Source organism: Glycine soja, chromosome 5 (assembly GCF_004193775.1).
Source record: "Glycine soja cultivar W05 chromosome 5, ASM419377v2, whole genome shotgun sequence".
NCBI classification, from domain to species: Eukaryota; Viridiplantae; Streptophyta; class Magnoliopsida; order Fabales; family Fabaceae; genus Glycine; species Glycine soja.
The window spans coordinates 36,324,854-36,352,596 of record NC_041006.1 but is presented as its reverse complement, the minus strand read 5'-3'; the positions used below and the strand labels follow the sequence as shown (position 1 = coordinate 36,352,596).

Here is a 27,743-nt window from a genome sequence, read left to right as displayed (position 1 = left end):
ATGCACAACATATGACATTAGCTTGGACAAATGTGAAATTTGACGTGGGATTTTGGTATTTTTAACATTAACCATTCATAAGATCTAATGATTATTCATTCTTCTTACTCACGTAAAAAAGACTTACTTATATATATATATATATCTTTTTTAATTCCAACCACGGTAAATAAAAAAGAAAAATATAAAAAAACTAGAAAGTGAAAAAAAGAGGAGATAGAAAACTAAACACACTAAATTTATTATATTTCTCACATATATCATTTATTTTATTTCTCTTTTTCTTTATGTTATTTTTTATTTTCTCTTAAAACGCACCTAAAATAATGAATTCCTCGTATAACCAACAATTACTTTTATTACATTTTAGATATTTTTAGGGGTCTGATTCTCTCTCTCTTCAAGAAGAGGGATATTTAAGTACAATCATTGACACAATAATTATAGATACAAACAAAATTGTTAGACTGATTATGTTTGGCCAAGGGAATAACATTTGCTCAAGTCAAGGTATGATGGATCACTTTTTCCAGAAGATAAATGCTATTTTTTAAGCTATTTTATTTATCTACTTTCTTCCGGTTTTGAATAGTAATAAAAAAATTAATTTACGTTAATTGAGAAAATATGTTAATATTATTTATTTTAATTAATTATATTTAATAAATAAATAAATTTTCCGAACTGTCCTTTATTAAAATTTGATATAAAAGGGTCATTAGAAATACAATATCAATTAAATGAAAAAGATGTTTGAAGGATCATTTCATTAAATAGAGTAAAATTAATTAAAATTTATTTATACTGTGGACAATTTTTTTATATTCAAAATTAGGGGAGTAACATTTAGATACTACAACATGTTTTTAATAATATTATTATTTTATTTCTTTGGATTACTTTAATTATTTTATTTTATGCTTTCCCCCCTTTTTGTCTCTTTTTATTTTAAAAATCATATGCAGTAATTTTTATTATAAAAGTTATACAGGTACAATTTTTTTCTCTTTATCTTTTTCGATAATATTAATTAAGAAGCTATTCACCCCTGATTTAAGTGGCTTAAATAATTAAATTCCTTTAATATTGACTCGAAAGAAAGAGATTTCACATAATTTCTCATGTCATATGTCTGCATCCATTTGTCTTACCCTAAGATTAAGGTTCTTTTTTCTCTCTTTATTTATTTATTTATTTGTTTGTTTTTTTTTGTCCAACGATATTGGGCGCTCTGCATGTTAATATAAAATATATGAAACCTTTTGAGCATGCAGAATATTGATGTTTTGTTTGAATTTGGATTCCATCGAGCACTTCTCGGCATACAATTTTTTTTTAACCAGTTTAAAAAAAAAAACAGGTTATTAATCAATCTTACATTTGTGATTGACGGATCATAAAATTATATTAACCAGCAGTAAAAAAAATTATATTAACCAATTTAAGAAACAGACTAATCTCTCCTAAAAAAAAGAAACAGAATAATAATCAATCTTACATTTGTGATTGTCGGATCTTAAAATTATAATAATCAGTACAAGAAATAGATTAACAATTTATTACTTTATTCATTTAATTTTATCATAATCGTTAAACGTAAATGTATATCTACATTGTCTAGAAATTTTTGGAGAAAAAATGGAATGAGAGATACCATAGAGGATCATCAATGGTGGGAAGTGGGATAGCTTATAGTAGAGGATGGTTCAAAATAGCATTTGAGGGGAAAATTGTCTTTGGGTCCATCTTATTAATACCTTTATTTAATAAATAAATGTCTACATGCTTGGTTATATATATATATATATACGAATGGAACTATTGCAAATTGTCTTTGGGTCCAATGTTTTTATGTGCTTAAATTTGAATGCCCCCATTTTGAATCCTCTCGTTTACTCTTATTTCCTGCAGCCATCTTACTAATTTTGAATGCTTAGGGTCTACGATTTTATATGTCAATATGGTATTTCTGACAGTTGATTAATTATTAACATTTAATACGAGCAAAGTGCAACGCCAGTACCACAACTACAGTGCTATTAAACTTGACTACACCTTTTTATTATATGAACAGATAGAAATTGATTCCAACATGATCAATTTCACCGGGTGGACGAGCTAGGATGAGACTAACTGCCCATATTGACAAGAAAAGTGGTACAAAGAATATGATTTATTGTTAAGACCCCTTAATATACATATACATTAGCAACTATAAAATAGAAACTAAAAAAAAGGAAGAAAAAAAAGACAGAAGTCAATAAAGAATCTAAGATAGCATATTTTACATAGACGATTCAAATCCAATCAGAAAGTGGCCATTCTCTTCATCTCTTGGAACCTTCAGCGTCTACATTCAGCAGGAAGACCTTGTGGGAATCGCTTGAGATCACTGCAGTAGTTATAGATCATGAAGTACTTCTGAACCCATCTCAGTCTTCTTCTGCTATAAGAATCAAGCTCATTTGCCTCATATTCAGCACCAGAATTTGAAATGGAAGACTTGAGTGAGAACTCAGTGGCTTTGAAATTGCGGTAGTATGCTGTAAAGGGTGCTTTGGACCAATCAGTTTTCACCAATCCTCCTCTGGTGGCCCAGTCATCAGCATTCCAGAGGCTAGAATAGATTCTCATGGGCTGGTTCTTTGGAAAAGGAACACCAAGAGATTCAGCATTCTTGAATACCCTTATTGGTGTGTTATCAACCAAGAATCTGCAGTTAACCCAATTCATAATTTGGTTAATGGATTTTGGTGGATACTTAGCATAGAGATAAACGAAGCTATATTTCTATGCAATTTCAGTGTAAAAAATTTACACTTTCAAATGGTATGACTTCTAGTTCAAAGATAATTGATGTAAAAGTCAATAAATTTATTATACATAATGATTTTAGTTGATTGGAAGAAAGTGAAAAAAATCTTTTGCAATATTAGTTGATAGATTATTTACTAATAAAAAAAAAATTGTATTTTAAATATTTGTTTATTATCACTTACATGATGTGCTGGGGCTTCCAAATGATAGAATAAGTGTGGAAGTTTCTGGTGGGGTCGAACCAGAGATAGAACTGTTGCTCCCTGTTACCTTTGCCTTGGGTGAAGATGTTTGTGTGGAGAATATAAGGGTCCCCACTTAGGTTTCCCAAAAACTCGAAATCAATCTCATCATGTGTTGGCCCTTGGGATGACAACTGCACCGCAGAAAATGGAATTACTATAGTTATTGATATGGCCTTTGTGTGTGGTAGCAGCACAGACAACTCGACAAAGAAAAGGATCTCATTTTGGGAAATTGTGATGTTTGTTGTTTATTAACAGGAATTTAAATTGTGTGCATGCATAGGAATAGTATGAGTTTAGCAACTAAAAAAAGCCTTACATTTTTTATTTTTTTTATCAATTAAAAACCAGAAAGCACATTATGATAAAAGTAGTTCATTAATATTACGCGAGCCTTTTTTTTTTTTAATTTGTCATTAGATTATGCTATGAACCGAAGTTTTCAATATTAAAAGTTAGTAATGTTTTGGACTTGGTCAAAGTTAGCCACCTTCCCCTGTCGCGAGCGCTTGTTAAATTAACTATTTAAAAAAGACCAAGTTGATTAATGTATACGTCAATGTTTGAAACAGAAAGCAGCATGGAAAGAATAAATAAAGCATTAGTTGTTGACAAAGTAAAATTCTGTAGTCTAACTTGTTTTTGTGGGTTTGCTACAATAGCATTCTCGTGAATGTAAAGTTGAGTTTGACAAAGGTTGATCTCAAGTGAAGAAGCGGTCAACAGTAGTCGTATTTGAAGACAGGATAAATCATGTTCTTTCATGAAGAATCAATGCTAAAGCAACCTTTAAAGAAGAAGAAAAAACATACACACATACAAAAAAGTCTACAGTATCACTGTATTAGCTCACATGAAGAAGGAAAGAAACTAATAATTTGAATTAGTATATTTTTCTTATAGTAAAAGCAAGGGTAAATGAGTATACCAAAAAAAAAAAGATAGGAAACATGATAATAGCACAACACAATTTTTTAATTTGGAAAAAAATAGAAAATATATTGAAATATGGACAAAATTTAAATACATTCTGTGATCAGAATTAGAGTTTTACTTTAATAATCTAATCGGTGTGTTGACATTTATTACAAACCTATATTATCCAAATTATCCAGGTAAAACTGTAATTTTGATTAAAAAATAACACTAAAAGTATCAAAAGAAACCATATTTAAATTTTGTGTTTGTACTTTGTAGTATAGAATATTGTAGTAATGAAATCAAATAATGTATTGCAAATATTAATGAACATACGTAGTAAGCAGTGACAGTGCCAGCAGAGTTGCCAGCAACGAGCTTGAGCTGCATATCAATCCTCCCAAATAGGTATTCTTTCTTTGATTTGAAGCCAGAGCCAGAGACTTTGTCAAGGGAAAGAGATAGAAGCTGGCCACCATTGAATATCTTAGCACGGTCACCACCCCATGTTAGATCAAAGTCTTGGTAGAAGCTACCAGCACAGGTAGCAACCATAGTGCTAATCACTATCCCAACTAGCATAAGCACATAGAACCCAGTATTGTGAGTAGAACTAGGAGCCATTTTGGACACAAAAAGAAAGAGAGAAATTGTGCTTCTTGTGATGTGAGGGAGTGTGTTCAAAAGAGGGGTATATATATATATATATAAGTGTGTGAAAAAGAGAGAAATGGAGGTGGGGATTTGAGTATGGGACTATGGTGGGACGCGTGAAGGAGCAATAACTGGGGCTGGTGGGACCAAAAGCTGGTGCCAGCTTAGCAAGTTTTGAAAGCTGGAACGTTTTTGTTTGGCCATTGGTTATACTTAATAGATTTTGAGAATGGTTTTTGGTTTTGTGCACAGGATGCTAGTATTATTCAGTATGAGCAATGATTGTGTCCATGATATTAATCACAAATGAAAAAAAAGCTAAGAAAAAAAGGATTTAATCCCTGAAATATAGTGGTAGACCCCCTTTTTGTATGATTTGGAACAAAATTTCCCTTTTTTTTTCAAAAATAGAGAGAAAATTAAGTGATTGATGGATGCCAACTGGGTGTGTTGTGGAAGGAGGATAAAGACATGGTATTTTACCACTTCTTAGTACCATCAATCATGAATTATGCATCCACTTAGATAATGCCATGTGGCGGGGTTGTACTGAGTTATTGCCCCTATGCTATTGCCTAAACCAACACCTAAATTTTCACTGTTAAATAATCTTCAAGTTTGTGGCATATAGATATAGATATTCTTTGGAGTTAAAATTCAAAAAAAAAAAAAAATAGTCACGAGATTGCCAATGATATGGCATGGTTATCCACTTCGGCGATGCTGATAACTCTTTCTGCTTGCTTTGTCTCGGGTTGTTGCATTGCTTGAGTTTTAATTTGTCTTTTCCAATGCAGACAACAACTTTGGATGTGAATGACAAAACAAATAAAAAATAATAATTCAAACCAATTTGCATTTATTTCTCACGAGTACGGTGCATATACAATTATATTAAAATCTACTTGTATGACAGATTATTAATTAGAAAAATTATTAGTGAGTGAACAAACTTCCTACCTCCACCCACCCTTCAATGTTACAATAACCACAGATTTTTTTTCCTGATAAATGGTCGAAGCATTTAATAAGGAAGTTCTACAGAATCAACCTTGAAATGAGGGTAAGGGTATCCATAATGGCACAGTAACGAAGAGTATGGCAATGAATGATCACTTCATCACTAAAGTACCGATAAATGTTACAAATTATTATTATTATTATTATTATTATTATTATTATTATTCAGGAAATGCAGAAACTAGATCAAGAGTTGGAGACTGATCAAAAAAAGGATCAAGAGTTGGAGTACTTGGATCTCTAATGTTAATTAACCACCACTAACTAGTTATTGGAATAAAAGTGCAAATTTATTGGTTGTAACTTATAAGGAGATATATGGTCAGTGGGAATCAACTTATGGCAACCAGCTATCAGAATCTCCACCCTTTCCTTGCAAAAAGTAACTAAAATGATGATGCCTTATTTAAAAAGTACTCCACTACTATTTTAATGAATGTGAGAATGTATATAGCACCTCAGAATGAACAGATTTTAATGTGAATATATATGGTTGGGGGAATTTAATTAGTGTCCTTTACTTCTTTCTAAATTCTATCTAATCAAAACAGAAAACATGTTTTCTTTTGCAAACAAAATAATAAACATATCAGTACAATTATACAAATCGACTGCATAATGCATATGATTGATGCTTTCGGCAATTTATGTTTTGCGTCCTTTTAAATAAAACCTTTGTGGGGTTGAAGATGAGTCTACATATAAAGTAGATTTGGGAAAGCCAATACATGGAATCATAGGTGCTGCAAGTGACTTGGAAAGTTTAAAAGAAACGAAAGAGTAAAACAACGAGATGAATGTGAGTATAGAATTTATAGACAGTGAAATTGCTGAATTCAACTAAATTGGTTGGTCACGATGCTATTGATGGTTGAGATATTGTCACATATATGATATATAGGTCCATTAATTAATTAAAACTACTTATTCCTCATCAAATGGCAGCCTTCATGAAAAGCAAAGGAAAGATCATAAAAAAAGTGTGATTTCATCCCCATAGCTCAATGATGAGGTTCCTTCTAACAATCTTTTATAGCATATGCTTTTGGGGAAGATTAAAGTTGGTATACACCATTAATTAGTGACAATAATTGTGGAATTAAATATCATGGACATATCATAATAATATTTAATTAGTAACTACTAACCATAATATTCTCTTTGAAGAAGGGGGGACATTGATTCCAGATAAACAAATTGAGCCATAGTTTCAACTTTTATCCGTGATCTACAAACCAAACCAAAAGCAACTACTGTTGCTGTATTTGAAAATTTGAGCTAACAGTCTCACCATAATGAAAAATGGTTTGAATGGTAGTTTCCCATATGACTGCAGGTTGCGCTGGCAGACACGGTGAGTTGAATGTTTAAAAACCAGAAATGGGTGGAAATGGAATTTGAAATCTCTAGAAGCAGGTTCTATATTCATTGTTTTATACCAAATGAAGCATCAGTTAATTTAGAAAAATGGTACTAAACAAGTATACATACAAAAATTGAAGATACACGAATTACTTAATTTATAACTTTTTTTTACACATATTCATGAGTTATCCATTAGTATATCTAATTAATGACCGAGTCTCTGTATCTAGCTATGTCCTGTTTTTCTCCCCTTAATTAAGTTGGCTCGTCAAATTAACCCGCATTCATATTAAACTAATCAAGTATTTGCATACAAGACTCTGATATATATCAAATTTGTTTCATTGTTTGCACCGTCCAATAACTCCAATTACTTGGTCAGAAATAAATAAATTTTGGAGAAAACTAACAAATATTTCTCGTATTGCATGATACATGAAAAACGAAAAGAAAACTACAGATTTAGAAAAATTAAAGAATATTTATTTTAACGATAGTTAAAAAATACATATTAAGATATAAAATATGCACATTAAAAAATTAATAGTTAAAATATTAAAAATTAATCAATTAATAAAATAGTACTTAAATGATCATTTATAAGCATTATATTATGCTTAATGTTGATTGAATGAATTTGATTATTCTTGTAAAAAATTAAGTATTGGATAAAAATAATTCTGAAAACTAAAAGGGTCTCTTTTAAATAGATAATAATTTAAGGAGACAAATATTGATTTGATTTAAAACAAAAGCTTATAAGATGTGTGTAGCAAAACGAGAAAGGTGCATGAGTACACGAGAAAGGGAATAGATATATAAGTTGTTCCATTTTCAGCAATGAAGAAGACTTAAATTTATAATATAAAATATAGATTAAATGTGATTCGTTTTCCAACTTTGATTCGTTTTACAAATAATATAAACTAACGAGCGTCAACAGAAGTAAACAAGTAATAATGGTAATTTGTTGTATATCGAATTTGTTTTAGAAGAATTATTTTAAAAAGTATAATTTGCATTTAGACATGATATTTTTAAAAGTTAATTAAAAAAATATTTTGTTTAGTTAGTAAAGTGGAACAATTTTTAGATAGTAAATGCATACTTAGTAATTGAATTTAATAAAATAATCATTTCTTAACATCTCTCTCAAGAAATTTATAAAAATAAATGATTTTCTTTATTCATAATAAATTAAACCAAACATACACTAAAAAAGATATAACTTGAAGGTCCTATAGCCGAAATCAGTTATACCCAACGAAAAAGCTAAAATTTGAGATGAGATGAGACCATTCATGAAAACAAGAGAACATAATACAAGTAAAAAGTATTTTAATTTTTAATCTAAAATTAAGTTATGGAGAATAAATTTTAAAATAATAAGAGAAAAGATGAAAAAGAAAACAGGTCTAGAATTCAGCTTCTGTTTTCGTGAATCTAGCAAATCTTGGTTTGATAAGTTTAGTTTTGGTTTCAATGCAGCGGAATTTGCTATGCGAGGCTGTGTGATACTTGTTTAGATATATATTTGGTTGCAGGACGCTCAAACTTTGTTTCTTTTCTTTTGTCTCTTGATTTGGTGATTAATAAAACTCATTTTTTTTAATTTAAAAGAATTAAAACAACTACCTTAAAAAACAACAACAACAACAACTCATCAAGAGAAATGTTTATTGGATCTTTTATTTCAACACAAACTCTTCTTTTCTCAAGTAGAAGTCAGTAGAATCTAAGACCTTTGCAAACCGTCTTATTTACCATAAACAAAGTTTAACGTGTATGTGTTTTTTAATACTATTATTAGGGAAAAATTATAACTATGCATATAGGTACAAACTTTTTTCTAATTTAATTTTAGAGCACATGACTATGTTAAATACTCTATTTCGAGTAAAATTTTCTCTTGTTGACCCGTGGTCTTCTACAAGGAAACAAAAAAAACTTCTATTAATTACGAGCTTTTTTTCATTGTAAAATGAATTAATCTGAATATAAAGATTCTAGCTCAATGTGTTTAGATTAAGTTTCAATTCTACTAAAATTAAGTTGAAGTCAAAAGCAACAAACAAGTACTTCAACTTTTTAATTTTTCATCATGATTATGGAGTTTAAAATCGATTCTAACTTCTAAGAGATGTACAAACACACTATAAGTGCACGTTTGAAGAAATAATTGACATTTTTTTTTAACTTAAGAAATTGTAGGGGAAAAAATCTTTAAAATGAATTAACATAAGTGTACACTGAATATGTGTTGAAATTAATATATTTTATAGTTAATCAAAATCAATCACAAACTAAAAGACAAATATAAAGTAAAATAATTTCGACAGACGTAAAAACATTTTAAAAAAATGCAGGTATGTACAGCGCATACAGTAATATTGAAAAGTACGAAATGAGAAGTTGAATGCTCAAATAAAAAACCATGCATGCATGCAATTTAATTGTTATTATTATTTCTGGGTACATGCATGCATGTTATTATTATATTGGTAATTGAAGAACAAATTTTTGTTTGGTCTCCAAGTCTCAATCGATGGGCAATTGAATAGAAAGAGACCTACCTCTACACAACACAGGAGAGTGCACCGAAAACCAAATGAAAATCCATCAATTAAGCAAACGCAGCGTCACATCGTGCATGGTTGAGGTGGCCCTATATATGAAAAAATGCTTTGTAAATGTAAGGATTCTTATTTTTGGGGTTTGAGGATTGAGATATTCCTTTGGGATGGGGACTCACCAACTCTTCTCATATCAAACGCGTGATTTCAATGATTTTCCCCCCTTATCAGATAACGAGATTACGGATAAAATGAATAATTTGGATAATTTTGAGTTGGATTAAAATTAATAGATTAAAATAATTATTTAAAATATATTGATAGTATAAAGTGTCATTTAATTTTAAATCGTTGTGTTTGCTAGTTTTGTTGAGCTTTATACTAGTTATTTAAAAAGTCATATTTGAGATTATTTCTTATTGATTAACAATGTTAAAATATTAATTACATGAATAACGTGTGGAAAATAAATTCAAATTAATAGTTAATTCAATAAAAATAAATTAATCATTTAAAAATAAAACATCTAATTTATTTGCCAATAATTTTTCACAGATGGATATCTAATATATCCATTTAAAATTATATTATTATTATTTTTTGTTTGTCAACAAAACTTCTCTCCTTGTGAGTACTATTTTAGAATCTACTATGAGCATATGCTCTTATTATGACCATCATTGATCCAATTGTTTAAATTATTGGTTTATAAAATACGATAGATGGTTTATCCATCCAATATGTTGGTATAACTCATCCAAACCATCATGTTTTATTCTTATAATTGGGAGGATAAATTTGTACACGAATATATTAGATGATTAGTGAATAAATGGAGGTAACTATCACCCTAATACTTTGTTTCAATTAGAAATGAAATAGACAAGAAAGAAAGAAATAGAAAAGAATAAAAATAAAAGAGAAATAGAATAAAAATGTTTTTTGAATAAATAAAAAATAGGAAAGAAAGAAGTAAAGAAATTTCTCTTCACTTGTTTGGAAGAGTGAAAGAGAAAAATAAATAATTACATAAAAATAATTTTAATTAAAAACTAAATTTAATCTGAAAATTAAAGTTTTTAACTATTATTTTTTCTTAACATAAAATTATATATTGATATTTGTTTAATCTTTTGTTATAACAAATATTTAGTTTTTTAAGAAAATACGACAGGAAAGTGAGATCCTTCCTTCATGCCAATTTGGGGGGAGGGGGTGAAGTTTATTTAGATCCTACAAAAAAAAAAAAAACTGCTTATTCCTAGCCCCTTCTTAAACAATAAGTGAGAATTTGATATCTGTTGTCTATTTCTCTTTTCCATTTCTTTCCTCCCAAACTCCAGTAAAACAACGACTAAACGAGAAAGGGAACAAATTTGTGCCATCTCTTTATGAATCAACGTGTCTTGAAATTGATTTTTCTGTGAGCAACAGCAATCATCATTCATCAGGAAACCAAAAAAGAAAAAAAAATATTATTATCATCCATAAATGGAGGACCAACCAATCTATAACTTTTGGTTTGGATATCAGCCTGTTTTTCTTTTACTTGTACCCCTCACTACGGCACTACCCCATTTTTTTAAGGCAATTGTCAATTTAAAGTTGTCCATGCTATCAAGGAAGATTATAGTTTGCTGAAATTGTAGGATGTGCTATCTTTTTCCTGCAGCCAAGACAACTGTACTAGATAGAGGAACTTCCTTGATAGTTGATAATATGTTGGTTAAAAAATTATCGTGTGCTAAAGGTGCTTTGTGGATAAGTTACTCTAGATAAGTTCGAAGTTATAATGAGACCACTCTAAAGGTTAACGAAATAGCCAAAATTGAACAGAAAAACGAATGAGACCACATTTATACTACATGTTAGTGATGAACAATTTCGTGAGGTAAACAAGGTCAGAGATAACTACCATTTGTGATCTTACCACCGCCCCAAATCAATCAATAGCAATCTCACGATCAAGTGATGCACCTCCAAGTGGTACACGATATTTCAGACTTCAGTTAGTGTACATTAGTAATAAAGATTATGAAGTCTGATAAAACCTACTTGATAATGAAAGCCAAATTAGAAAATGCAAAACCCAAACTTTCCAATAACGTTTCATATTGAAGACAGGATAGAAGAGTCTGCAGTCAGAAGTTTGTCGTATGCACAAAACCTAAATAATTGTTTGCCATGTGCTATGGATTAAAAGCTAATACCACAAGCATAAAAGGTGTCATGAATTTAATCATCATCCTGCCCTACTGCTCATTGGAGTCGTCTGAAACATCAAATCCAGGAGGTATAAAAATAACATCATCCCAGTTCGATGTAGAATTTTCCTGCAAAATTATTTTATTTAGTCTCAATTTACAAAATAGATTAGGAAAATAGATAATTGCAAAAAATCCCTTCCCTCAAAAAAGGGGAGTAACAAACACAAAGGGTTAAGTGAATTCCATCTTCTACTGTAACTTTGACACTCACCTTCATTTCTTTTATTACATCCTCTAGAGTGGCAACCTGAAAAATAAATCATGGTGAGTCCTCTGAAACAACAGGTCATACATAGAAGGGAATCATTGTGGTCTGTACCTGGATATCGCCTTTTCTCATAGTGGGATTTAATTTGTTCTGCTCACGGGCTGCCGATTTAAGTGTATTTTCCAAGTCCTCCTGTGAAAAATTCATATTGAAAATAAAAAAAAATTCAGCTTCATTTCTGACTATCTAATCTCAGGTAACTCAATGCAAGCAAATCAACAATACCTTTCTGAAGAAAAGTGGACGAAATCTCTTATTTTGGCTCTTCAATATCAGACTTCTGGACTGAAACTCACCAATATAACAACTCAAAATACTAGTTAAGGGATTCACGCATGAAAAAAATTAAGGTATCATAGCATCAATAGAAATGAGTCCAATCACAAATTATGATAACAAGATTATAAGAATTAGTGCTCCAAATATACTTGTAGAACAGTAGAACAGGTCCAGTTCATAGTGTCTCTAATACAGTATCAACTCAATCATTTTTCTTCATAACACAAACATAAATCCATTTAAAAAACGGCAAACAAGGAAGCACAGGTACTTCAAAATATAAGTAGTACCTGTGTGTTGGACACATAGTCACATATTCGTGTCAAATAGCTTCTTTTTTTTTACTTTATATTTAAATTGTTTACCAATACATATGGGAATGCCACAAAAACTAGAAACATGATAGCCTTTTATTATGTCTACAATGACTCGTGCTAACTTTAAAGCACCAATTCTCTCTTTTGATTCAAGATTTGTGTTTTTCGTTTTAATTTTATACTTGATACTTAATTTGTGTTATATGCCCACAATTTTTAAAGTTTGATACTCATTTCATGTTGTATTGTATAGGTGCCAGTGTCCAATGTTGTAAAAAACGCGAGTTTACTCATTGACTCGTACGAGTTACGAGTTTTGCAGCCTCCATCAAGCAAAGTCGGAGGAAAGATCAGAGACACTGCAGAACGGTAATCAAGCGCGGGTTTACTTGCGAGAACGGTGGAATGTTAACCGTTCTGTTCCTGAAGGTGGGTGCAGCTTTTTGCGGACCAGTTTGAATGCGTTTTAAAAAAAAAAACAAATATGTTGGGCTATTTGGGTCAGGTTTGCTGACCCAGTTCAAAAATGAAATAGAAGACCTACTTTCAGAAGCAAAATCGATCCTCCAAGACCCCTCTCAGAAAAATTCCGTTTGCTCCCCCTCACTGTCATCTCCATTGTCAGCCCACTCTGCCTTCGCCAATGCTTCCGTCACAGGTTTGAACTTTGAAGAAAGGAATCATGGTTTATGAATTTGTGAATGGGTGGCTAATCTGAGGTTTGAAAGATACAGGACTCCAGGCATGTGCTAGCAGCAATTTATGGGTAGCAGTAAAGTACAGGAATTTTAGATGGTCTATAGTTAGGAATTCATGGATAGAATAGTGGTTTAGGCTGTAAACCTGTAGAGGATTTGGGACCTTGAGGGGCTTGGGGTTTGGGTTCCTATCATATGAGTATTATAGATACTGGTTCTGAATGTAGAAATTAACAGAATGAAAGAAAGGCAAATTTATTGAGCAGCATCCTGCAGCCTCCTACTCTGGATCAATGGAACCCAATGGCTTATTAAAGTAGTCTCCAAAGAATCGAAAGCTTGGTCTCTCCCACCCAAGACTAACTAACCAACTAACTCCTTCATCTTACATTCTCTCCCACTATTTATATCCTACTTCTTACAGCATCAGAGTCCCAACTAACAACAACTCTCTAAATACTTTAACTAGCAATATATTTTCCTAATTGTGGGCCTGTTGCTACCAAAGTACTCCCTCCGTTCCATTTTCTTTGACGTTTTAGCAAAATAAAAAATAGTCCCATTTTGATTGGCATTTTTATATATCAATGAATCCTTAAATATTTGTTTCCTATTATATCCTTAACCATTTATTATGAAGTGAGAAAATAAAAGAGATGTATGAAGGAGAGAGAATGCAATTCATATAAAAGTTAATCGATATATTAGGAAATAACACTATTTTTTATGAAATTAAAATATTAATGGCATTTTTTAGTTCTTGTGCCAAAACCTTAAACATCACACAAAATGGGACAGAGGGAGTAACCGTGTTGTTAAATGGTCATAGCCGCCATGGTGGGGAGGATTTGTTGCCAACCAGGCAACTACCATAGGCAATTTGTGAAGGGAGGCCCATTATGGCAGCGCCATAGGCCGCGATGACCATCTGCCATGGACAACACTGGGGAGTATTATCAATATCATATTCACAAACCAGAATTCCCATTTCTGAACTAATATTAAATCGATAGCCGCATCAGAATAAAAGACTATGGAGTGTATCTCTCACTCTCATTCTTTTTATTGAGCTGATTCTTTCCCTTTTTCTCTTGAATAAAATGATAATATCAAACATTTACAATCTATATACACAAAAAGCATGCACGTTGCTAAGAGAACTTCACACTCAACCACTCAGTGCCACTTGTTTAATGATGCTTCACAAGTGGAGACTATGTTACCTACACAGCTATGAAATTCAAGGATTTTCATTATTATAATCATGTACTTCTAAGACATAAGATCACTTCATTTTTTCTTTTTTTTTGTTCTAAAATAGTATATATTTATTTATACATATATGTTTGTATGCATGTTCTTGATTGTTCATCCAATTTTGCAAGGTTTCTGCTTCTCTCTATAAACAGATAATCAGCATAAAAACAGACTCCCCATCCACTTGTGGGGATAAGCTTGCATGCATCTACCTTCCAGAGACCCCACTAGGTGGGAGCCTCAAACATGGGCTCACCCTGCTTTTCCTTAAAATTTATGTAGTATTAAAATGTTGTGAAACATTCCTTGAATCCCCTATTGTCAAATAGCTTGCAACATAGGAATTAAGACACAAATGGAATGACCAGACTTAAAAAGCTGGGAGAAGAACCTGGAAAACTGGAACACCAGAAAAGCCACTGGAAGCAAAGCCAGATTTTTCCCTCTCCTGTATAGCACGAGCATACATTATCATTACTATACAGCTCAACAACCAATAGCAAGGTAAATAGATAATACAGGGATTACAAGCAAATTTTCAAACTTCACATCAACAATGCATGACGAATTTTAAGAAAATTGTATCAAATTAGCTAATTAGATCGACATAATAAAAAAATGACTAGTACACCAGAGCAGTCAAGCTCTAATTCTGGTAATTGGTAAGAACCAATCCAAAATCATAGTAAATTTGTTAAGAAGCTTTCTATCCACACAGTAATTTTCCCCCAGGAAAGCTTTGTCACCATAAATTGCACACAAAGTATTAAAAAATAATCTAGCTCAAAGTGAAACTTCTACCTTCCTCCATAAGACAACATCACATATAAGAACCAATCATAATTCCGAGAGTACCAAGAGGCCTGGGCTAAACGAATTAATACAAACACTGAAGAGTGAAAAATAAGGCCTATTTATCTGTTAAAGGTGGAAAGCAAAAAAGAACAGTGAAATGATTCAAGTTGTCATGTTTGAAAAGCCAGTAGCATAAATTATTCATTCAATGGCTTCTTTGCCATATATCCGAGACACTCCAGAAGTGGTCCATATTTGAATCCTTATTACTCCGATTCTAACAATCATATCGTACACCAACCATTAACAATGGCACATGTTCTGTTCAATCTTCTCCCCAAGGTAATTTCAAACGACACATTAAAATCATAAAAGAATCTCAATAATCAGGTTTGACTTAGATATTAGGAACTAATGGTAGCATTTACGGAGCATTTGGTAGGAGAGAAGTTTTTGGTTTTCCAGGAATCATAGATTGGGAAACTTAGTTTCCCATGTTTGATATGCATTTTAAAAAAATAGCATTCCTAAAAGGATGTTTCCCGAGAATTTTCTAAATCGAAAACTTTTCCATGGGGAGGTAATAATCTTACTTTCTCAAGTTTAATTTTTTCTTTTTACAACAGTAAAAAAATAATTAAAATGTGGATAACTCTTCAATGCCTGAGAAACTTATCTAAAAGATTTTTAATGTCAACCAAACTAACTTTATTCATTCCCAATAAACATGATTCCCAGGATTCATAATTCCCGGACATGACAAAAAAAATCCTACCAAACGCCCCTTAGGGTTTTTGTAGGGTTTAGGTGTGTGCAAGGTTTTAAATTTCGGTATAACAGTACGCAGAGTCGCAGAGCATGGTTTGAGCGAATCCAACTATAAATTTGGCATTTGATAATAGTAATAATAAAGAAACGACTCACTTGCAGGGCATTCTTTACTTGAGAGAACTCAGGTATCAATCTAAACGCAACGCCGTTCACCTTGAGCTGAAACACCTTGTTCAAAGCAACGGGGACAACTTTGGAGCCCTGGCGAGCGTGGGGGTCGATAAGCGTAACCTGGTTGAGGAGAGCCTCGGCGTCGTCCTTGTTGAAGCAGAAGAGGCCAAGGTTTTTCCCGGAGGAAGAGCCCGAGACCAAGAGAAACTCCTCGGAAGCGTTGCTGAGGGCGTAAACGGGAATTCCCTCTAAGCGCTCCTCGATTGCCTCCACCGTCATGGCCATGGGCCTGCCTCCCCAGGGCTGGGCTATCCGAGCCCATGGTGGCCTCGCGCGGTTGGGCTGGAGACGGGTCAGGCTGCCCAGCAGCGTGGAGCAGCGGCCCTGAAACTCCGCCAGAGCCTTCTGGAAGCCGTCAAAGTTCATCATGTTTCTTTTCTTTGTAGAGTGCAGAGACAGAAGATGGTGAGTGAGTCACTAGTGATTCTTCAAATGCTTTGTTCTTTCGCAAGGAAAGTATCTTGTTTTTTTGTTTTTGTTTTGTTTTCTGTCCCTTGAAATATCTCAAAGTATGATTTTAATTCCTATAACAAAAAATATTAATTGATTTTAATCTTTGATAAACTTATTTTCCAAAGGCAGAAAAAAATTAAGTTCTGAAATCAACTACGAAAATAAATATTTCTAGAAATTAAATTCTGAATATTTTTTTTATACAATTTCGAAATTTAAAATACGGGAACCAAATTTTTTAACACTGCTTTGAGATTTAGATTTCGAAATAATCAAATTTATGTATGAAAACATTATTGAAATGAAAAATGACAAAAAGAAAATTGGGTGCACTTTAAAAAGAAAAAAAAAAGGATTTTATAATCCCCTGATTGTTGTATGTTGTGAATGTTTTTGGGCTAGAACGGCAGCAGGCTAAGGCTATATTGATGACCCAACAACAGCCATAATATGTGTGTATAGAGATTCTATATCCTATGGACCAAAAATGAAAAATAGGAATGGCAATTGCTATTTATAACTCCCCAATTGCTAAATATATCTCCTTCTTTTTATATTTTTATTGCTCAAATACTCTTTTATATAAAATCATATTTTTGCACCTCTATTTTTTATTATTCTTTGAACTTAACACTTATTTTCTCCCCTCAACCCTTTTTTTCAATCAATAAGCAATTATTTCCATAAGTTTAACGCATTCTATAATTTACTTTCCAGAAGCAAAATTAGGGGGGCACGAGGAATAAAGATATAAACACCATTTTGCCCCAAAAAAAAAAGTGTTAGCGTGTAGATGGCTTATGTGGGAATAATCAAATACTCTCCAAAAAGTTAATTTTCAGAAGAAAAAAATGATAAGAAGATGCTAAAAAAACTAGAATTACTAAATAGGGAAGGTAAATATATCAATTGCCAATAAGAATTCTATATTCTTGACCAAACTTTTAATATCCAAAAGTAGAAGTGAGTGTATAGTTGGATTCAATTAAAAAATCCAAAAATCATAATGAATTGAAAGATTACTATTTAACATCAAATTCATCCATTTACATTGTCGGTTACGTTGGGTAGCAAGTCAAATGGGTTTTAGATGAATCAGTTGGGTATGTGAGGACGTCAAATGTGGTTGAAAGATACAAGTAGTTATTTTCCATTATACAATTTAATTATACACAATATTAAAGTTGATATATGACAATAATAGGTAAGATGAACGATCTTGTTTCATATTTATATGGTCTTAATCGGGTTGGGAGATGTTCAAGAAACTAACCCTAACAATTTTTGGATTGGGTAAGGAAATTAATAAACTCGTCTCATGCTCACCCATAATAGCACTTGTTGAAATTTGAGTTCATAATTAACTTTAAGACTTCTAATTACATATGTTCTCTAGTAGTATGAATAATATTTTAAAAAATATATTTGTTATAAATTTTAATTATATCAAATAAATATTTATTGTATTCAATGCACGACCTAAAATATCACTTCAAAAAAAGTTGATATAGTATCTTACTTAATTTCGACTACTATCATCTCTTATGAATTAAAGGTTTTCTTTTGAATTTAATTTTTTGTTTTTTATTTTGAAATATTAATCTATAATCTATAATTACATATAAAAAATACAAAGTTTTGGTATACACATTTTTTTTATCCTTTTTATGATAACTACCTTCATAAATCTCTTTTATTACATCTTTCAAATAACCCATACCAATAGTTATATACTGTAATCCACCCACAATTATTTAACTTTTATTATTTATAATTTTTATTTTTAAAACATCTCATTATAGAGTATTTTATTTTTTAAAACACACAATTTCACCACACTTAATAGTAACAACACTAATTTGCTCTTTAAATTTTCAATGCTCATTTAACTCGTTAGTAATAGGACAAAGGTGAAAGGTTTCTCTCTCCTTATCATTTGATCATTTAACGCAATTAAAATACCAATATTTGTTGTTATGTGACTATAATACTTCTTTATTGTCTTCTAAGGCACGCTCCGACACTAACCACCTTAACTAAAATTTCTTAGATTGGCCAGTTAGGCAAAGATGATTTTATCCACTAGATCCCCAACAACACAGGACTTGCTAAGGGCCCCACCATTGCACCACTTAACTCACCAAATTATTGTGACCGTCTCCATCTCCATTTCTAATAACTTAGAATCTCTTTAAGTTTACACTACTTTTGGTGCACCAATATATTGCCTCCTTAAAGAGAATAAACTATTATTACTAACATTTTCTATTTAGGATTAGTACACCTAAGTTTGTTTGTTTTTAATGTGTTTTAAGATACGTTGAACTGACCTTTAAACTTAATTTAATCCATCCTAAACTTGCAATGACAGTTTATTACATGATTTATTATTTAATATTGTTTTTTTTATATTTGAAAAAAAACTCTGCAGATAAAAAAGCATGATAATGATTTGTGAACTGTGTAATGTGTATGAATCCAAACTGAACTACCCCATATATTATATACTGTTAGTTCGAAAGCGAGACGATTGAGTAGTCCAACAGCAGAATCGGACGAAACCAAACCCAGCGTACATCAACAATCATATGTTGGAGATGGCCCAACGTCCCAGAAGTTTTTATTTTTAATATGTTATAATTATTTTTGTACGTTTAAAATATTGGAATGCATTGAAACTTAAAAAATAAAAATAAAATGGTTAAGAAATACTAGTCCAAACTGCTACAAAGTAAACTGAAAAATATTACAATAATCTGATATGTTCGTTGACTTTTGAATAACTATTTTTTACTGTTTTTTCCCATTTAAGATCAATGTGCTCTCTTGCCGAATAGTGTTATTCCAATTTAAAATAGAAATTACATTGATTGTGGTGAAAACTTTGGTTATGATTGGTGCTTTTTTTAAAAGCGGTTATATTTGATACTTCTTTTTTGAGGGGGTTATGTTTGATACTTAATAATTGGTAAAATGAAAAAAAATTAAAAAAGATGAAATAAATAAATTGTCATACAGTCACTTAGATTTTATGATATGATATAGATTTTTATTAATCCTATATACTTAGAAGAGAAATCATCCCAAATAAAAAAAAAAAGAGAGAAATGAAATAAATGAAACACATTAGTTTATACTTTTACCATGTTTTATTAAGTTACGTCTCAATTTGGACAACCAAAATAACAACATACATTTTACTATTTTCGTGAATATAATCGTACCATATATAGTCTTCCATGTTAGTATAATTTTGCACGAGCTCACAATAAAAGCCTCCCATGGCCTAATTAAGAATAGCAATTTTTAATAAATACAAAGAAGTGAGAAATAGTGAATGAAATACACCAAACCCAAACCTAATTGCAGCGTAACCATCGTTTCTCGGATAGAAACAAAAAAATAGTAATATAACTATTAGAAGTGGTTGCAACGTACGCAGGGGACATACTTTCTCATTTGGCTTTGGACGCTTACATGGATAGACCGTACACACTACACATCACAGAGATTTTACTCCAACCACCAACCTCATTGGCCGTCATTCTCCCTACCGTCACAGCCATGTAACCCCTTCCACTATCCGCAGCGGTGGAATGGTCGTAACGGGCCGAGGCACGTGCAGCGCATGTGCAAACTAAGTGTTGTACATTGATGACATGTTTACCCCTGAGAATAACGTGAGAAGACCAAAATACCCTTTTGGACGTACAATTGTACAAGTGTTTGAAGCGGAGAATAGAGATGGAAACGGAAGTTTCGTGTTTCTATGAACAGTGAGTGACTTACGTTGTCCACATGGGTGTGGGCCCTTTTGTGTCTTTTTCTTTATGCTGTTGCTCCAAACCAGTAGTGTACTACTACTCCACTTCCACTGTAATTACCCTCTTGTTTCTCTGCAGCTTCTCTGCTTATCTTACTCTAACACACACACACACACACCAACCCTTCTTCTGTTCTGCTTCCATTCCACTAAAGTTTTGGTTTTTCTAGCCTCCCCATTCTTCTTCTTCCTCTGGGTTTTCACTTGTTGGATTTTCTTACTCTCTTTCATTGTCAATGGATAACCAGGATCAAAGAAGAACTCACACTGCAGGTGCTTTTTCTTTTGCATTTCTCTTTAAAGGGTCACTGCCCTCATCCTCATCCCCTTTTTTTTCTCCACTTTCTTCTTCATCTCTCTCCTTTCCTTTCCATGTTTCATTATTATATTATTTCTCTTTCTGGGTTTTGTTGGTTTGGTGTTTTTCTTATGAAAAGTCTTTGTCTTTCTGGGGTGTCTGGTTTTGGAAATTATGTCTGTGTTCTTTTTGAAGTGTTTTAAGTTTCTCGAGGTGAAGATTCTTATGGTCTTATTATTTTTTTTTGTTGAAAAATTTGATGTTGAAGGACACGAGAGTCATGGAGTTCATTCGTGTCACAAATGTGGATGGCCATTTCCAAATCCACATCCGAGTGCCAAGCACAGGCGTGCTCACAAGAAGATCTGTGGAACCATTGAAGGTTACAAACGGTCTGCCTCCGAGGGACAACCCCATTTGAATGGCTCAGATGATGAACATGTTTCTGATGATGATCACAAAACACCAGGTGAATTTCCTTCTTATATGTAGTGTTTTAACTTTAATACTGAGAAATACTAGGAGATGAAGTAAATCTAACTAACTTCGATGCTGAGAAATACTAGAAAATGAAGTAAATCTAACTGATCTTGACTTAGTGAGATTAATTTTAATTACTTTTCTATATGTATAGACTTTAAAATTAGTACTACATTCCAAAACAGAAGGTTTGCTGATTTGTTGCTATTTTATTAGGTTTGGTTGTGTCAGGTCCAAAATCCTTGGAGACAGGCAACAATGAGAAGGGCAATGAAGGAAATGGAGAAAAATTAATTAGATCAGAAGATGAGGTGTTTTCGGATGCAGTTGCAGACTTTTTGGATAGTGGATCGAATCCAGAAATTAAGGAACGGTTGCAAGATAATTTGGACTCAGGTGCTAATGTGGAAAGGGTTGACATAAAAGAAACAAATTTTTCAGGGTCTTCTGAGGGCAAAGATTTCAATGGTGCGAAGATAGGTTTTAGAGTTTTACATCACATTTCCTTTTATTAAATTGTATTGTTAGTTTTTTCAACGAGCATGGACTTCTGTGCGGTAAAAAATTTTGGCCTGGTTAATTAAAATAAGGGTAAATATGTGTTTGCATGATTTACAGGTATTAACCTTGATGATTGCAAAAAAATCTCTAAAGCCGTTTATTGACTTAATTTGTATATGTTGATTGTATTGCTCAACTGAGTCCTAGAAAGCAAAATTTGCATCTTTTCACATGACTGCTACATGATGAGCATCAATAAACTAAACGTCCACAATCCGTCTTGCTTTGTTTTGTTCAATGAAATTTAACTTTTTATGAGTGTTATTTGCTTGTTAGAAACTTCTGAAAAATCAGATATGTTATAAACTAAACCTTTTAAGTTAACTGCTGTTGTAAAATTATATTAAAAGGTTGAAAAAATCAGATGTGTTGTTTTGATTTTTATTGGTGCAAATATCCAGGATTTTCAAACTTTTGGAAGGATATTGATGCAAATATCCAGGATAGCACAAGTATATTGATGCACACACATGACATAACTACATAATTATTTTCCAAAAACTTATTGAATAGGCATATTTTCTGACAATATCTCTCTTTTACTGTGTGCTTTGTTTCTTCTGTGGTTCTTGTCTGATTATCTGTTTCACAGCTGCAGATGCAAGTCAGTTTATTGACAAGTCAACTGATGACAGCCAAATTCAAAATCTTAATATTTTTCAAAATGAAAGTGTTGAAGTGGGAACCGCGGTGGAGTTGCAAGGTCAATTGTCATGCCCTACTGTGGATCCATTGTCAAGTTCCATTGCAGACTTGAGGACTGAAGAATCAACTATTGTGGATAGTGATGTTTTTTTTGGTTTGTCAAGTGACTCACTTCTTGGTGAAACTGAAGCCATGCCTGATATATTGCCAGAAAAGAAAATCCATGCTGTTGAGAATGTGACAGATTGCAGTTTGATATCTGTTGCAAAGGAAACTAATTTTAAAGAGAAGGATGAGATTAGTTCTGCTGTACATGTGGTTGAAATTGTGGAATCATCTGATAATGGTGTAGGTGAAGCATGTGAAGAAGTGTCTAAAATAGCAGTTAGTGATGCAGTTTCTTTGGATTATCAAGTGGGTGATGGAGCTGATCATCTGAAGGAAAATAATGGTGCTGAGATTAATTCCTACAGAGATGTGGTTGAAATTGTGGAATCATCTGATAAAGTTGTAGGTGAAACGAGTGAAGAAGTGTCTAAAATAGCAGTTAGTGATGTAGTTTCCTTAGATCATCAAGTGGGTGATGGAGCTGTTCATCTGAAGGAAAAGAACGGTGCTGAGTTCCTTTCTTTGTTGCCCCCAGATAACCTTCCTCTTGAGTTAAACTCAGTTGTGATTACAAATGATGCTCAGGGAGACTCTGCATATATGATACAGTTTGCTACTTCCAGTGATAACAAAAATTTGCAGGAAAAGGGAGAAGGAAATGTTAATGTTAATCCTCTTCCTACATATGATGATAGATCTGATGAAGCACATCCTCGGAGTGAGTATGGGGACTTTAAAGATCTCGAAGGAGTGGCATACCAAAATCCTTTCCTACAATCATCTGAGTCATTGGAATATGAGGCAGATGACTTGAAGGACAAAGTTAGTGAGGAAAATAAATTTCATTTTGACGCAAACCAATTGAGTGAAAAAAGTGACATCCTCTCTCTAGATATGGATGTTATAGATAATAGCATGAAGATGGAGCCAGTCAACAGTGAGCCTACACCTAAAGAAATGCATGCCGAAGAGTGTACTGAAGTTTCTCCAGCCAAGGTCACAGTTGAATGCCATCAAAGATCAGATGACATTGATGCCTCTAGGAATGCTACAAAAACTGAGACAAATGAAATTCATATGGTTCACTTTTCTGAAGAGCATGGATCTGATGACACGTGTAAAAATTCCCAGCAGATAAGTTTACCAGAAGGTAGTTTAATGGCCTCTTCTAATGAGAGTCAGAGGGATGAATCCTTTGGGTGTGCAACTAGTGAAACAACTAGGGCAATTAACATAAACAGCACAAGTCATCATGAGGTAAAAATAACTGAAATAAAAGATGTAACTTCAGATGGCAAGGTTGTAGGATCTAATTTAGAAAATGATATTGAAATTATATTGAAAGATCTTCAACCCAATGACATCTTGCAATCTGAAGTCAAGCAATCAGATGACTTATTTAAGAGTGACTGCACTGGTAAGAGTGATGCTGCTGGTGAAATGGGTAAAAATGAACATGATAGTCCTGATGCTCAATGCATGGAAAGGCTCATTGTGAGTGATACTTCATTGCCTAAATCTGCTACCAGTCATTTTGAAAGCCCAGCTATTTCAGAGTCTTCAGACATTGTGGATGATGGGCCTGTGAACAAGTCAAATGGTACAGAGTGCAGAAATACAAATCCACTACCAGGTGCCCAGAAAGACATAAAAGAAGATGAAGTCTATATTAATATCAAACTAAATGAAGAATATAACAAGTCTGTTGATGTTGATACTCCTACCGAGTCACATCAAGCAGAAGATGCTGGACTATTAGTGAAGGCTGCAGAAGACCTTGCTAGGGAGTATACATCTCCTTTAACTACTGAACCTTCTGCTCAGCCTGACAGGGAAGTGTCCGGACTTACTGCTGTGCCTGTTCAAGATCAAGCTGGTAATAACTTGGGTAAACTTGGTTCATCCAGAGTTGATGCTTCAGTTGAGTCAGGTAGCCAGTGTGACAGTTTGGAAGGCATCTGGGGCTCTGTTTCAGGTATATATACATTTGTTGTTTTTAACAGAAAACATTTGTACTGTTTAGATACATTCTATAGTAGGGCTATTGTAATTTGCCAGGGTTAGTTAATGAAACCAGGTAATGTGATGCAGTGCTTGTTAAAGAGAAGTTATCTGTAGATCCAGGTGCTATACTGCAATATTACCTTTTCATAGTTGATTAGAATGGGTGAGATCTTTTTGCATAAACTTATTCTCACCAAAGACACATACATACCGGCTATTATACCTGTGTGCAATTGTGCATCCCTAAATCTTGCCTGGGGCTGAAATTTCCTAATGAATTTCGTTAGTAATGATTTTTGCATGCTTACGAAGATGCATGCCTAGATCTTGTCTCAATGTTTTTCACCAACTATATTCACCTGTTGCTTTGGCGTGATCCATATAGTTTTTCTCCTTCATCCTTTCTAGGATTGTTTTTCCTTGTGTAAAGGGGGAGAGGAAAGTCGAAAGAGGATCCATCTCTTTTTGTTGTGTCCTTGCCTTGCATTATTTGTATAAAGAAATTAAACTAAAATATTTTAATGGTTTTTGGGAGAAAAAAATTGTTTTTTACTTTTTGTTTCATGATCCATGAAACAGTTCTGTCAATTCAATCCGATGCACCAGCTGTTATTGATGCTGAAACCTTGCCATCAACTGGCTTGCTGGCATCAACAGAAGCAGGGAAATCAAACTTCAACGACTCAAAAGCTACACCTGACAGACAGCAGTCTGGAAAATCAGAAATGTTTGAAGCACCATCTTTCATGACATTGGTTGATCCTGGTCAGGTTAGCCCAAAAGCCAATGCTTCTGAAGTCCAGAAGGGACAGAACACACAACAGCCAGATTCCACTTCACAGGCTGCTTGGTTTCCCACTCTTACACAAGTTGTCAATGAGTCTCAAGGGAGAAAGAAGAATGAAGAAATAATAGCCAAGGTGACAAACTGGAGCGCTAGTAAGGAGCACACTCCTCTTAAGAGCCTCTTAGGTGAGGCTGCCCACAGCAGCAAGCCAAGATCTCCAAAAATGGAAGAAAAATCAGTGAGTCAGAAGAGTGGTAAAGTTCCGGAAAAGAATGGTTCTGGGTTGACAACTGTTAACTCCATTCTGGGTCCTGAATCCCCTGTGGCTCAAGTGGTAAAAGGAGAGGTTGCAAAAGAATGGAACTCTCCAGCAAGATATCCTGCTGATATCAAGAGAGAAAAAAGGAAAGTTAAGAGCAGACCATACTGGATACAATTGGTATGCTGCACGTCTGTCGGTCCTCAGCGAAGGTAGAAAATCACTAGGTTCTGATAATGCTTCCACTCTGATGGATTCTGGTCATAGACATGCTATTTGCAGTATTTTTCTGTTTTTAGTTTGTCTTTGGGTGCATATTTTGATCATGTGTCTTCTGTTCATTTTGGTAGCCTCCTAGGAGTTTGGTTGTATATGTTGACCATCTTCAGTTATTATTTTATCCCTGCAGTCATACATTTTTACCATACATAGTAACGTATCATTATTTTGGCCTGGACCCATATTTTAGTCCGGTCTTAGTTCTTGAATTTTTTTTGTCCCAAGGGTCGGGAAATATGGTCTTTGTCTGAGATTATGTCTCATAATAACTAGCAGTTTCTGCTTTTTACATGGGATTCATTCTTGTGGAATCCTTTGATAATAGAAGCCCTAAGGAGAGAAAAGGGATTGAGGGATTCTGCTTTAAGGATATCTCATTAATGCCTGTATATAGAGTAGACTCAATCATGCATGGGTGCATGAAGAAGGAATTTACTTTCATAAATAGCTGTAAAAGGCAGGAGTATAAATTGACTCTGAAAAAAGTTCAATAACCTTAAGCATGTAGATCAATTAGTGGAGGATTTGTTTTATTTTTAGTTAATCGGTGGTCTCAAATTTTTTAGAACGTAGATATGTTAAAATTCAGTAGGGAGGAATCTTGTCGCATTGTGTTATTACCCGAGCTTTAATAAGTTAGACTTAAGGAAGACATTACATTGATATATCATTTTTTAAGTCTTAGATTTTAAGTCAAGTAGATTGTGTATTTTATTTCTGTCACGGGAAGTAGTAGACCTTTTGAAAAGAAAGAGAAGAACAGATATAAGGATTAAGGAGTAGAAAAGGAGCAAGTGCATTGCAAGAAATCAAACATTCGCTCTCAGTATAGTGTAATTATTCTAGTTTTTTAAAGTATCTATTATGCTTTTTTTAGAAGAGTATCTATTATGCTAATGAATAAGGATACGTTGTCTGCACATTAAAATTTAATTTATGTTAATCACTAAATATGCAATATATTTATAATTAGTCTTATTCATTTTTTTATTTTACAAATGTGAGTGTGGGCTGAAAAATATTTATAAATAAAAATCTAATTAAAGATTATTAATTAGGTTTTGTCATAAGATTATTATTTTGATGTGATTTTAAAATAAGTCACATTAGTATGTATTTTATATATATTCTAATTATATAATATTATCTGGATTATATAGTCATATCAGTCAATTAAGTTTTCTTTTTCAATTTACATTTGAAGACCTAATAGCAAATTTTGTATTTTTTTTATTTTGCTTTTAATTTAGTATTTTATTAAAAGATCACTTTATCTTAAATCTTTCTAATTTGGCGTCCACGATGTTGGGATGCCAGGGAAATCCTGAATCATAGCTCAAAAATTAGTGGTGTCCATAGTGAAAACAGTAGTGGGTGCACGCCTAGAAGCAATACATTTTCTTCGAATTTTGAATCGGGTTGCTGCTGCTACTGTTTACTTGTTCATTCACAAGTAATTCTCCTCCACTTTCTGCAGGGAGAGTGGTAGGAAAAACCAGTGTTATTAAAATGGTCTAGGCCTATTAATTATTTATTTATTAGCTCTGTCTCATCAGATATTAATTTTAACA

At 32.8% G+C, this 27,743-nt stretch overlaps 3 protein-coding genes across 5 annotated transcripts; 1 reads left to right on the top strand and 2 right to left on the bottom strand.

The window, feature by feature from the left end:
* Positions 1 to 2,039: 2,039 nt before the first annotated feature.
* LOC114412859 (xyloglucan endotransglucosylase/hydrolase 2-like) lies at positions 2,040 to 4,832 on the bottom strand. The gene is made up of 3 exons (XM_028376945.1): positions 4,317 to 4,832; positions 3,000 to 3,193; positions 2,040 to 2,713 (listed from the first exon to the last, which is right to left on the bottom strand). The coding sequence occupies exons 1-3, from the start codon at positions 4,602 to 4,604 to the stop codon at positions 2,344 to 2,346; spliced, it is 852 nt and encodes a 283-aa protein (XP_028232746.1). The 5' UTR covers positions 4,605 to 4,832; the 3' UTR covers positions 2,040 to 2,343.
* Positions 4,833 to 11,665: 6,833 nt separating this feature from the next.
* Positions 11,666 to 16,948, bottom strand: LOC114412858 (protein TIC 22-like, chloroplastic). Its single transcript, XM_028376944.1, has 6 exons — positions 16,398 to 16,948; positions 15,070 to 15,126; positions 12,353 to 12,412; positions 12,179 to 12,259; positions 12,071 to 12,106; positions 11,666 to 11,925 (listed from the first exon to the last, which is right to left on the bottom strand). The coding sequence occupies exons 1-6, from the start codon at positions 16,842 to 16,844 to the stop codon at positions 11,845 to 11,847; spliced, it is 762 nt and encodes a 253-aa protein (XP_028232745.1). The 5' UTR covers positions 16,845 to 16,948; the 3' UTR covers positions 11,666 to 11,844.
* Positions 16,949 to 20,785: 3,837 nt separating this feature from the next.
* LOC114412857 lies at positions 20,786 to 26,374 on the top strand. Of its 3 annotated transcripts, none has more exons than XM_028376943.1 (5): positions 20,786 to 21,024; positions 21,318 to 21,518; positions 21,761 to 21,997; positions 22,683 to 24,818; positions 25,427 to 26,374. In XM_028376943.1, the coding sequence occupies exons 1-5, from the start codon at positions 20,988 to 20,990 to the stop codon at positions 26,107 to 26,109; spliced, it is 3,294 nt and encodes a 1,097-aa protein (XP_028232744.1). In that variant the 5' UTR covers positions 20,786 to 20,987; the 3' UTR covers positions 26,110 to 26,374. The 3 variants fall into 3 exon arrangements, with proteins under 3 accessions (XP_028232744.1, XP_028232743.1, XP_028232742.1); XM_028376942.1 differs by having other exon boundaries at positions 21,746 to 21,997; positions 22,689 to 24,818; XM_028376941.1 differs by having other exon boundaries at positions 21,746 to 21,997.
* The last annotated feature ends 1,369 nt before the right edge of the window (positions 26,375 to 27,743 follow it).